This window comes from Oncorhynchus keta, chromosome 27 (assembly GCF_023373465.1).
Source record: "Oncorhynchus keta strain PuntledgeMale-10-30-2019 chromosome 27, Oket_V2, whole genome shotgun sequence".
In the NCBI taxonomy this organism is placed as follows: domain Eukaryota; kingdom Metazoa; phylum Chordata; class Actinopteri; order Salmoniformes; family Salmonidae; genus Oncorhynchus; species Oncorhynchus keta.
In genome coordinates, this window is record NC_068447.1 from 47,042,924 (window position 1) to 47,054,959 (window position 12,036).

The 12,036-nt window shown below is 43.5% G+C and overlaps 1 protein-coding gene across 1 annotated transcript in view; it reads left to right on the top strand.

Moving 5' to 3' along the window:
* plch2a (phospholipase C, eta 2a) overlaps window positions 1-12,036 on the top strand; it is a 192,219-nt gene that overhangs the window by 117,386 nt on the left and 62,797 nt on the right. The window contains exon 4 of the mRNA XM_035739474.2: window positions 10,676-10,919. Coding sequence (XP_035595367.1) covers window positions 10,676-10,919 — 244 coding nt within the window. The remainder of the gene's footprint in view (window positions 1-10,675; window positions 10,920-12,036) is intronic.

Below are 12,036 nucleotides of genomic sequence, written 5' to 3' on the forward strand. Positions count from 1 at the left end.
ACCTCCAGAGAAACGAATGGAGCAGGAAAGGAAATTAGAACAAGAACCCCGGAATCTTCCATTTTGTCACATGGGATCGGATTGGGAGATACCCTAATGAACACGGTCTCAGGCTATGCGACGGAAAGCAAAATCAGCATTTCTTATTGGACAAGTCTATTGTGATGCACACGACCCTGCCTTGCCGGGGCAGTTTTAGTGGTGGGGAGTCGAGACAGCTGGGTGAGAAAGGTAGAGGTTGTTGTTGTTTTCATGCAGCAACAACAATCATGTCAACACTAAACTAAAAGACAGCAGGCCACATGACAGCACACTGACCCTACAGGAGCATATATATATATATATATATATTTTTTTTTTGAAAGACTGTTCTTGAGAGGGCCACGATCACATTCCCGGCCCCAGATAACTGTACACCTCTGCATTATTTATGAACAGGCCTTATTCAGGGATCCCTTCGTGCTTTTTCCCCCCCTCTCCACCCGGGAGCACACAAGCACCATGCGCTGTTGTTATTCAGCGTGCCGGCTTCACCTTTGACATGTCGTCTCGTGTGTGTGTTGACAATCTCCAGTCAAATTGGTTTCAGGTTTCCATTCAACTAGGAGGCTTCTGTGTGACCTGAGATACATACTGTACCTGTGTGCATGCATGTGTATCGAATTTGTCTGTATTTATTTTTCTAATTGAAAATGTGGAGTACTGTAGTTTTTTTTAGATTGTATAGATCACTCCTCTCCTATAATGATGCTCTGAGTTTAACAGAAATGCATCCACAAAAGCATAATTGTATTAGTATATTAATAGATTCATCAATTGCCATTATCTAAGTGAGTTTCATCGAGAAACTTTCTTAGATAATTCCTTTGATACAGCAGTAGCAATACAAGGATATAACATCTACAGAAAAGACAGAAGTGCTTATGATGGAAATGTTGCGACATACAGTACCAGTCAATAGTTTGGACACGCCTACTCATTCAACAGTTTTCCTTTATTTTTTACTATTTTCTACATTGCAGAATAATAGTGAAGACATCAAAACTATGATATAACACACATGGAATCATGTAGTAACCAAAAAAGTGTTAAACAAATAAAAAAATATTTTCTATTTTAGGTTCCACCCTTTGCATTGACAGCTTTGTACACTCATGGCATTCTCTCAACCAACTTCACCTGGAATGCTTTTCCAACAGACTTGAAGGAGTTCCCACATATGCTGAGCACTTGTTGGCTGCTTTTCCTTAACTCTGTGGTCCAACTCATTCCAAACCATCTCAATTGGGTTGAGATTGGGGTATTGATCCAGCATTCCTTCACTCTCCTTCTTTGTCAAATAGCCCTTACACAGCCTGGAGGTGTGTTGGATCATTGTCCTGTTGAAAAACAAATTATAGCCCCAATAAGCACAAACCAGATGGGATGGTGTATCACTGCAGAATGCTGTGCTAGCCATGCTGTTAAGTGCGCCTTGAATTCTAAATAAATCACAGACAGTGCCAACAGCAAAGCACCCCTACACCATCACACCTCCTCCTTCATGCTTCACATTGGGAAAACACACATGCGGAGAGAATCCGTTCACCTACTCTGCATCTAACAAGGACAAAAATCTCAAATTTGGACACATAAGATCAAAAGACAGATTTCCACCGGCCTAATGTCCATTGCCCGTGTTTCTTGGCCCAGTCAAGTCTCTTTTTCTTGTTAGTGTCCTTTAGTAGTGGTTTCTTTGCAGCAAATTTACCATGAAGGCCAGATTCACACATGTTGAGATGTGTCTCTTCCTTGAACTCTGTGAAGTGAAGCATTTATTTGGGCTGCAATTTCTGAGGCTGGTAACTAATGAACTTATCCTCTGCAGAAGAGGTAACTCTGTGTCTTTCTTTCCTGTGGCGGTCCTCATGAGAGCCTGTTTCATCATAGTGCTTGATTATTTTTGCAACTGCACCTGAAAAAAACGTTCAACGTTCTTGAAATGTTCCAGATTGACTGACCTTCATGTCTTCAAGTAATGATGTACTGTCATTTCTTATTGCTTATTTTAGCTGTTCTTGCCATGATATGAACTTGGTATTTTACCAAATATGGCTATCCTCTGTATACCACCCCTACCTTGTCACAAACACAACTGATTGGCTCAAACACATAAACACAATTCCACAAATTCACTTTTAACATGGCACATGGATGGAAATGCATTCCAGGTGACTGCCTCATGAAGCTGGTTGAGAGAATGCCAACAGGAAGTATTTGTTAAGAAATTAACTGTGAGGAGTGTTAAAGCCCTTTTGGATTGATGATGAAAGAAAAAATTGTATGGTTCAAAGAAATTATGCAAAAGAGGTGACAAACAAGTCAGGCTGCTCAGCTGATTGGTTGGCATACTGAGAAATGTTTTGACTAAACTTAAGAAAGAGAAGAAACTATATTATCAAACCAAGATAAATGACATAAAACACAGTGGGAAAATACTTTTGAGTACCTTAAATTATTTAATGGGCAGAAAACCCAATTCATCTCCATCGTTCATTGAAGATGATGGGTCATTTATAACAAAACCTTTCGATATTGCCAATTTATTTCAATGACTATTTCACTAGTAGTGGAAAAACTAGGAAGTGCAATGACAACATTGAACAGTGAGTGAATCATCATATTTTTGTATAAAGCATAATGAAAGAGAAGGATTGCTGTTTTGAATTTGGTCAAGTTAGTGTGGGAGAGGTTGAAAAACTTTTAATCAATAAATTATAAGAATGATACACCACCAGGTATAGACAACCTTGATGTCACGACCTGACCTTAGAGAGCCTTTTTATTTCTCTATTTGGTTAGGTCAGGGTGTGATTTTGGGTGGGCATTCTAGTTTTTCTATTTCTTTGTTGACCGGGTATAGTTCCCAATCAGAGGCAGCTGTCTATCGTTGTCTCTGATTGGGGATCATACTTAGACAGCCTTTTCCCCACCTTTAGTTTGTGGGACCTTGTTTTTGTGTAGTGCCTGTGAGCACTCCAGTCGTCACGTCTCGTTTATAGTTTTTGTTGGTGAGTTTCATTTATATAAACATGCCCCCCTACATATTTAACCAAAGCCTAAAGGAGTGTGGGTGTCCACAGGCATGGAAGGAAGCCAAAGTCATTTCACACCCTAAAAATCCTAAAACACCCTTTGCTGGCTCTAACAGCCGCCCAATCCGCTTGCTGCCTGCTCTTAGTAAACTGATGGAGGGAATTGACCAAATACAAATACTATTTTTCTGAGAACAAGTCAACTACGGACATTCAACATGCGTATAGAGAAGGGCACTCAACTTGTACTGCACTGCCTCAGATGACGGGTGATTTGTTAAAATAAATTGATAAAAGATGATAGTTGGGGCTGTATTGTTAGATTCCAGTGCAGCCCTTGATGTTATTGATCACACATTGTTATTGAAGAAGCTCACCCCCTTCCATCTCCAAGTACTCGAGCAAAATGACCTTTAAAAAAGGATTAAACATCATCTCATGGAACCGCAGGGACTGTGACGGGACACACACATTTTGTATTATTATTATTATTATCTATATTTTTGTTGTTGTATTGTTTTGTATATAGTTCTTTTAAATGTGTGCGATTGTCCTTGTTATGTTTTGTGTGTTTGTTTTTTTGTGGACTCCTGGATGAATAGCTGCAAAAGCTAATGGGGGTCCAAATAAACATCAAAACCATCAAAGCGTATCGGCTGGACCTCCTCCAAGCATTAATCAAAGGCACAAAGGCTTTGGAACTAACTGTATGGGAACAGATTGTTTTGCTCAGGTTGGATGGCCTCTAGGTTATCAAGTTATTATTTTCGTGGGAATTATGCATGTTCAACAGCTCCACGACCCATGGGGCTGGTATATAAAATAATGACATAAGAGAGAACTCGACCTCAAAACCAGCCAGAATATATTTTATTAGCTCCCAAATTTGGTGATCATCCCAAAAAGTTACTGAGTCAAATCTTCCTGAAAACAGGCCAACATGATAGCATACTCTTCTCACCTTTTCTGTCTCAGAACATTGGGTGGGCTTGAGTACAACGGTTGATTTGTCTAATCTTAGCAATTCTTCTTAGCTAGCTACATAGCCGTCCTTGTATCAGAGATAATTGCATAATTATCGTATTTCGTCGCCCTAACGTAGCCTTCACTGCTATTCGCCCAGGAGCTAGCTAACGCACACAGATTAGCATCACTGTAGTGCTATTCACTCAACTGTACGACTTGATTAGTTCAGTGTTAACTAGCTACATAGCTGTCTTTGTTTCCAAGATAATTGTGTAGTTTAGTGTGTGTAGCCTTGGAGTGATTATCTTAATTCACTGAGGTTCGCTAGCCAGCTATTTGTCGTCCTTAACGTAGGAGACTCTGCTAGCTAGCCAACAGCTAACTGCTAACAGCTAGCCAACGTCTGCTGTTTTGAATTCAACAACCCGGTCAGGTGGTTTCACATTTTCGTTTCATTGCAGTGCAGCGGTTTGATTTGTTTGATCGTGGCTAGCTGCATAGCCGTCTTTGTTTCAAAGATAATTGTGTAGTCTAGACCGATTCCCTAGGTTAGCTAGCCAGCTATTGTCGTTCTTTAACTCAACGTAACGTAAACAACACTGCTAGCTAGCCAGCTAGCCCCGAATAGCAGCACTGTAGAATTATTACACTCAACGGAACGACTTGATTAGTGTAGTGTCAACAACGCAGCTACTGCCAGCTAGCCTACTTTAGCAGTACTGTATCATTTTAATCATTTTAGTCAATAAGATTCTTGCTACGTAAGCTTAACTTTCTGAACATTCGAGACGTGTAGTCCGCTTGTCATTCCAATTTCCTTGCATTAGCGTAGCCTTTTCTGTAGCCTGTCAACTATGTGTCTGTCTATCCCTGTTCTCTCCTCTCTGCACAGACCATACAAACGCTCCACACCGCGTGGCCGCGACCACCCTAACCTGGTGGTCCCAGCGCACGACCCACGTGGAGTTCCAGGTCTCTGGTAGCCTCTGGAACTGCCAATCTGCGGCCAACAAGGCAGAGTTCATCTCAGCCTATGCCTCCTCCAGTCCCTTGACTTCTTGGCACTGACGGAAACATGGATCACCACAGATAACACTGCTACTCCTACTGCTCTCTCCTCGTCCGCCCACGTGTTCTCGCACACCCCGAGAGCTTCTGGTCAGCGGGGTGGTGGCACCGGGATCCTCATCTCTCCCAAGTGGTCTTTCTCTCTTTCTCCCTTACCCATCTGTCTATTGCCTCCTTTGAATTCCATGCTGTCACAGTTACCAGCCCTTTCAAGCTTAACATCCTTATCATTTATCGCCCTCCAGGTTCCTCGGAGAGTTCATCAATGAGCTTGATGCCTTGATAAGCTCCTTTCCTGAGGACGGCTCACCTCTCACAGTTCTGGGCGACTTTAACCTCCCCACGTCTACCTTTGACTCATTCCTCTCTGCCTCCTTCTTTCCACTCCTCTCCTCTTTGACCTCACCCTCTCACCCTCCCCCCTACTCACAAGGCAGGCAATACGCTTGACCTCATCTTTACTAGATGCTGTTCTTCCACTAACCTCATTGCAACTCCTCCAAGTCTCCGACCACTACCTTGTATCCTTTTCCCTCTCGCTCTCATCCAACACTTCCCACACTGCCCCTACTCGGATGGTATCGCGCCGTCCCAATCTTCGCTCTCTCTCCCCCGCTACTCTCTCCTCTTCCATCCTATCTTCTCTTCCCTCTGCTCAAACTTTCTCCAACCTATCTCCTGATTCTGCCTCCTCAACCCTCCTCTCCTCCCTTACTGCATCCTTTGACTCCCTATGTCCCCTATCCTCCAGGCCGGCTCGGTCCTCCCTCCCGCTCCGTGGCTCGACGACTCATTGCGAGCTCACAGAACAGGGCTCCGGGCAGCCGAGCGGAAATGGAGGAAAATCGCCTCCCTGCGGACCTGGCATCCTTTCACTCCCTCCTCTCTACATTTTCCTCCTCTGTCTCTGCTGCTAAAGCCACTTTCTACCATTCTAAATTCCAAGCATCTGCCTCTAACCCTAGGAAGCTCTTTGCCACCTTCTCCTCCCTCCTGAATCCTCCCCCCTCCCTCCTCCTCTCTGCAGATGACTTCGTCAACCATTTTGAAAAGAAGGTCGATGACATCCGATCCTCGTTTGCTAAGTCAAACGACACCGCTGGTTCTGCTCACACTGCCCTACCCTATGCTCTGACCTCTTTCTCCCTCTCTCTCCAGATGAAATCTCGCGTCTTGTGACGGCCGGCCGCCCAACAACCTGCCCGCTTGACCCTATCCCCTCCTCTCTTCTCCAGACCATTTCCGGAGACCTTCTCCCTTACCTTACCTCGCTCATCAACTCATCCCTGACCGCTGGCTACGTCCCTCCCGTCTTCAAGAGAGCGAGAGTTGCACCCCTTCTGAAAAAAACCTACACTCGATCCCTCCGATGTCAACAACTACAGACCAGTATCCCTTCTCTCTTTTCTCTCCAAAACTCTTGAGCGTGCCGTCCTTGGCCAGCTCTACCGCTATCTCTCTCAGAATGACCTTCTTGATCCAAATCAGTCAGGTTTCAAGACTAGTCATTCAACTGAGACTGCTCTTCTCTGTATCACGGAGGCGCTCCGCACTGCTAAAGCTAACTCTCTCTCCTCTGCTCTCATCCTTCTAGACCTATCGGCTGCCTTCGATACTGTGAACCATCAGATCCTCCTCTCCACCCTCTCCGAGTTGGGCATCTCCGGCGCGGCCCACGCTTGATTGCGTCCTACCTGACAGGTCGCTCCTACCAGGTGGCGTGGCGAGAATCTGTCTCCTCACCACGCGCTCTCACCACTGGTGTCCCCCAGGGCTCTGTTCTAGGCCCTCTCTTATTCTCGCTATACACCAAGTCACTTGGCTCTGTCATAACCTCACATGGTCTCTCCTATCATTGCTATGCAGACGACACACAATTAATCTTCTCCTTTCCCCTTCTGATGACCAGGTGGACACAGCATTTGGAACCAAAAATCTCAAATTTGGACACATAAGATCAAAAGACAGATTTCCACCGGCCTAATGTCCATTGCCCGTGTTTCTTGGCCCAGTCAAGTCTCTTTTTCTTGTTAGTGTCCTTTAGTAGTGGTTTCTTTGCAGCAATGTTACCATGAAGGCCAGATTCACACATGTTGAGATGTGTCTCTTCCTTGAACTCTGTGAAGTGAAGCATTTATTTGGGCTGCAATTTCTGAGGCTGGTAACTAATGAACTTATCCTCTGCAGAAGAGGTAACTCTGTGTCTTTCTTTCCTGTGGCGGTCCTCATGAGAGCCTGTTTCATCATAGTGCTTGATTATTTTTGCAACTGCACCTGAAAAAAACGTTCAACGTTCTTGAAATGTTCCAGATTGACTGACCTTCATGTCTTCAAGTAATGATGTACTGTCATTTCTTATTGCTTATTTTAGCTGTTCTTGCCATGATATGAACTTGGTATTTTACCAAATATGGCTATCCTCTGTATACCACCCCTACCTTGTCACAAACACAACTGATTGGCTCAAACACATTAAGAAAGAAAACAATTCCACAAATTCACTTTTAACATGGCACATGGATGGAAATGCATTCCAGGTGACTGCCTCATGAAGCTGGTTGAGAGAATGCCAACAGGAAGTATTTGTTAAGAAATTAACTGTGAGGAGTGTTAAAGCCCTTTTGGATTGATGATGAAAGAAAAAATTGTATGGTTCAAAGAAATTATGCAAAAGAGGTGACAAACAAGTCAGGCTGCTCAGCTGATTGGTTGGCATACTGAGAAATGTTTTGACTAAACTTAAGAAAGAGAAGAAACTATATTATCAAACCAAGATAAATGACATAAAACACAGTGGGAAAATACTTTTGAGTACCTTAAATTATTTACTGGTCATAAAAACCCAATTCATCTCCATCGTTCATTGAAGATGATGGGTCATTTATAACAAAACCTTTCGATATTGCCAATTTATTTCAATGACTATTTCACTAGTAGTGAAAAAACTAGGAAGTGCAATGACAACATTGAACAGTGAGTGAATCATCATATTTTTGTATAAAGCATAATGAAAGAGAAGGATTGCTGTTTTGAATTTGGTCAAGTTAGTGTGGGAGAGGTTGAAAAACTTTTAATCAATAAATTATAAGAATGATACACCACCAGGTATAGACAACCTTGATGTCACGACCTGACCTTAGAGAGCCTTTTTATTTCTCTATTTGGTTAGGTCAGGGTGTGATTTTGGGTGGGCATTCTAGTTTTTCTATTTCTTTGTTGACCGGGTATAGTTCCCAATCAGAGGCAGCTGTCTATCGTTGTCTCTGATTGGGGATCATACTTAGACAGCCTTTTTCCCCACCTTTAGTTTGTGGGATCTTGTTTTTGTGTAGTGACTGTGAGCACTCCAGTCGTTACGTCTCGTTTATAGTTTTTGTTGGTGAGTTTCATTTATATAAACATGCCCCCCCTACATATTTAACCAAAGCCTAAAGGAGTGTGGGTGTCCACAGGCATGGAAGGAAGCCAAAGTCATTTCACACCCTAAAAATCCTAAAACACCCTTTGCTGGCTCTAACAGCCGCCCAATCCGCTTGCTGCCTGCTCTTAGTAAACTGATGGAGGGAATTGACCAAATACAAATACTATTTTTCTGAGAACAAGTCAACTACGGACATTCAACATGCGTATAGAGAAGGGCACTCAACTTGTACTGCACTGCCTCAGATGACGGGTGATTTGTTAAAATAAATTGATAAAAGATGATAGTTGGGGCTGTATTGTTAGATTCCAGTGCAGCCCTTGATGTTATTGATCACACATTGTTATTGAAGAAGCTCACTCCCTTCCATCTCCAAGTACTCGAGCAAAATGACCTTTAAAAAAGGATTAAACATCATCTCATGGAACCGCAGGGACTGTGACGGGACACACACATTTTGAATTATTATTATTATCTATACTTTTGTTGTTGTATTGTTTTGTATATAGTTATTTTAAATTTGTGCGATTGTCCTTGTTATGTTTTGTGTGTTTGTTTTTTTGTGGACTCCTGGATGAATAGCTGCAAAAGCTAATGGGGGTCCAAATAAACATCAAAACCATCAAAGCGTATCGGCTGGACCTCCTCCAAGCATTAATCAAAGGCACAAAGGCTTTGGAACTAACTGTATGAGAACAGATTGTTTTGCTCAGGTTGGATGGCCTCTAGGTTATCAAGTTATTATTTTCGTGGGAATTATGCATGTTCAACAGCTCCACGACCCATGGGGCTGGTATATAAAATAATGACATAAGAGAGAACTCGACCTCAAAACCAGCCAGAATATATTTTATTAGCTCCCGAATTTGGTGATCATCCCAAAAAGTTACTGAGTCAAATCTTCCTGAAAACAGGCCAACATGATAGCATACACTTCTCACCTTTTCTGTCTCAGAACATTGGGTGGGCTTGAGGTAAACTCAAAATGGCCACCACATACAGTTGAATTCGGAAGTTTTACATACGCTTAGGTTAGAGTCATTAAAACTCGTTTTTCAACCACTCCACAAATGTCTTGGAGTGGCCATCACAAAGCCCTGACCTCAATCCTATAGAACATTTGTGGGCAGAACTGAAAAAGCACGTGTGGGCAAAAACGTTTGACCCAAGTTAAACAATTTAAAGGCAATACTACCAAATACTAATTGAGTGTATGTGAACTTCTGACCCACTGGGAATGTGATGAAAGAAATAAAAGCTGAAATAAATCATTCTCTCTACTATTATTCTGACACCTCACATTCTTAAAATAAAGTGGTGATCCTAACTGACCTAAGACAGGGAATTTTTAAATGTCAGGAATTGTGAAAAACTTCCGACTTCAACTGTAGGTACCATTTATAGATACCATTATAAAATCCGTTTGGGGAAAAAATATGCTAAATGTTATTGAACATCTCAAGGCAATTTCTTCCTGTAAAATATAGTTATCATGCCATTAGTGTTTCATCTTAATAACGTAGCTCTCCGGGCACAGCATGCTAATTCTGTGCCCGGTATAGTTTTTTTTGTTGTGTATTTTTTCTGTATCATATTGCCTAGGCTTCGTAATTCAGACTTCGATGTTAAGTTTCCATCCCTCCCTGTACCTCAGCAATTTAGCCGCGGCTGCCGTTTCAGCCTCGTTATACGTCAGACGGGGGGGGAGAATAAATCCCATCCCAATGGAATAAACTCAATATGAATATGAGGGTTATAAATGGATTCGCTTCATCGAGTGACTTTTCCTGATTCTTTATTACGTTTTAATGATCTACATTGGAAGTGCATCAGGTTTCCCTTGAATAGTTCCTCTTTTAACATGTGGATTTTTCACGCTACTGAGCTGGGCTAAATGAAATGGACCTGGTTATGCATTTTTTAGGTGCTGAAAAGGACCATTTTTGAAAGGGAAATAACTAAGCCAAAACAGTGTGGTTCGGGTTGGCATGATGGTGTGAAAAGGGTCATATAAGGTCCCAAATTCAACGTCAACAGTCAGCTTTTCATTGTTTCACCTGACTTTTTCAGAGTGATGGTGAACTAACCTTTATTTCCAATCTCTCTCCCCTTTTCTCTCCCTCCCTCTCGCCCTCGCTCTATCCAGTCTCCATCGACTCCATCCGAGAGGTGTGCGAGGGTAAGCAATCTGAGATCTTCCAGCGCTACTCTGAAGGCAGCTTCGACCCCAACTGCTGTTTCAGCCTGTATTATGGCGAGCGCTTGGAGTCCCTGGATCTAGTGTCCAGCACAGGCGAGGAGGCGCGTACCTGGATCACCGGCCTCAAGTATCTGGTGGCGGGCATCAGCGACGAGGACAGCCTGGCCAAGAGGCAACGCACCCGTGATCAATATCCTTACCGGGGCAATGGGCATGTTAGGCTGTCTCTGGGAATGGGTTGAGTAACTGGACAGCCGGGTCTCATTCATTAGTGCACACTAGCAAAATGTTTTGCATTAGCATTTGTAATTGGACAGGTTTAGCTAGTTTTCTTCCGTTGCCTAATAAATAGGACCCACAGGTCAATGACATTTCTGTTCAGTCAGTGCAGGGCAGGAGAAGAATTGAAATACCATTTTTTGGTGAGGACTTTTCAATACTTGGTTAAGATGATTCTGAGTGTGGATAAGTAATAACGCAGACTGACACACACACTGACACACACGCAGACTGACACACACACTAAAGTTCCTTCTCTCTCCCCACACGCAGACTGACACGCACACTGACACTGAAGTTCCTTCTCTCTCCCCACATGCAGACTGACACACACACTGACACACACGCAGACTGACACACACACTGAAGTTCCTTCTCTCTCCCCACACGCAGACTGACACACACACTGAAGTTCCTTCTCTCTCCCCACACGCAGACTGACACACACACTGAAGTTCCTTCTCTCTCCCCACATGCAGACTGACACACACACTGAAGTTCCTTCTCTCTCCCCACATGCAGACTGACACGCAGACTGAAGTTCCTTCGCTCTCCCCACATGCAGACTGACACGCACACTGAAGTTCCTTCTCTCTCCTCCCATGCAGACTGACACGCACACTGAAGTTCCTTCTCTCTCCCCACATGCAGACTGACACACACACTGAAGTTCCTTCTCTCTCCCCACACGCAGACTGACACACACACACTGAAGTTCCTTCTCTCTCCCCACACGCAGACTGACACACACACTGAAGTTCCTTCTCTCTCCCCACATGCAGACTGACACACACACTGAAGTTCCTTCTCTCTCCCCACACGCAGACTGACACACACACTGAAGTTCCTTCTCTCTCCCCACACGCATACTGACACACACACACTAAAGTTCCTTCTCTCTCCCCACACACATACTGACACACACACAGTCTTCCGTGCTGGCATGTCAGCAAGGCTGATGTGCTGATAAAAGAAGGGCAGGTGAAGGCTGCCGGAGGCACCTATCACATCGTCTCGATCAGAGACGC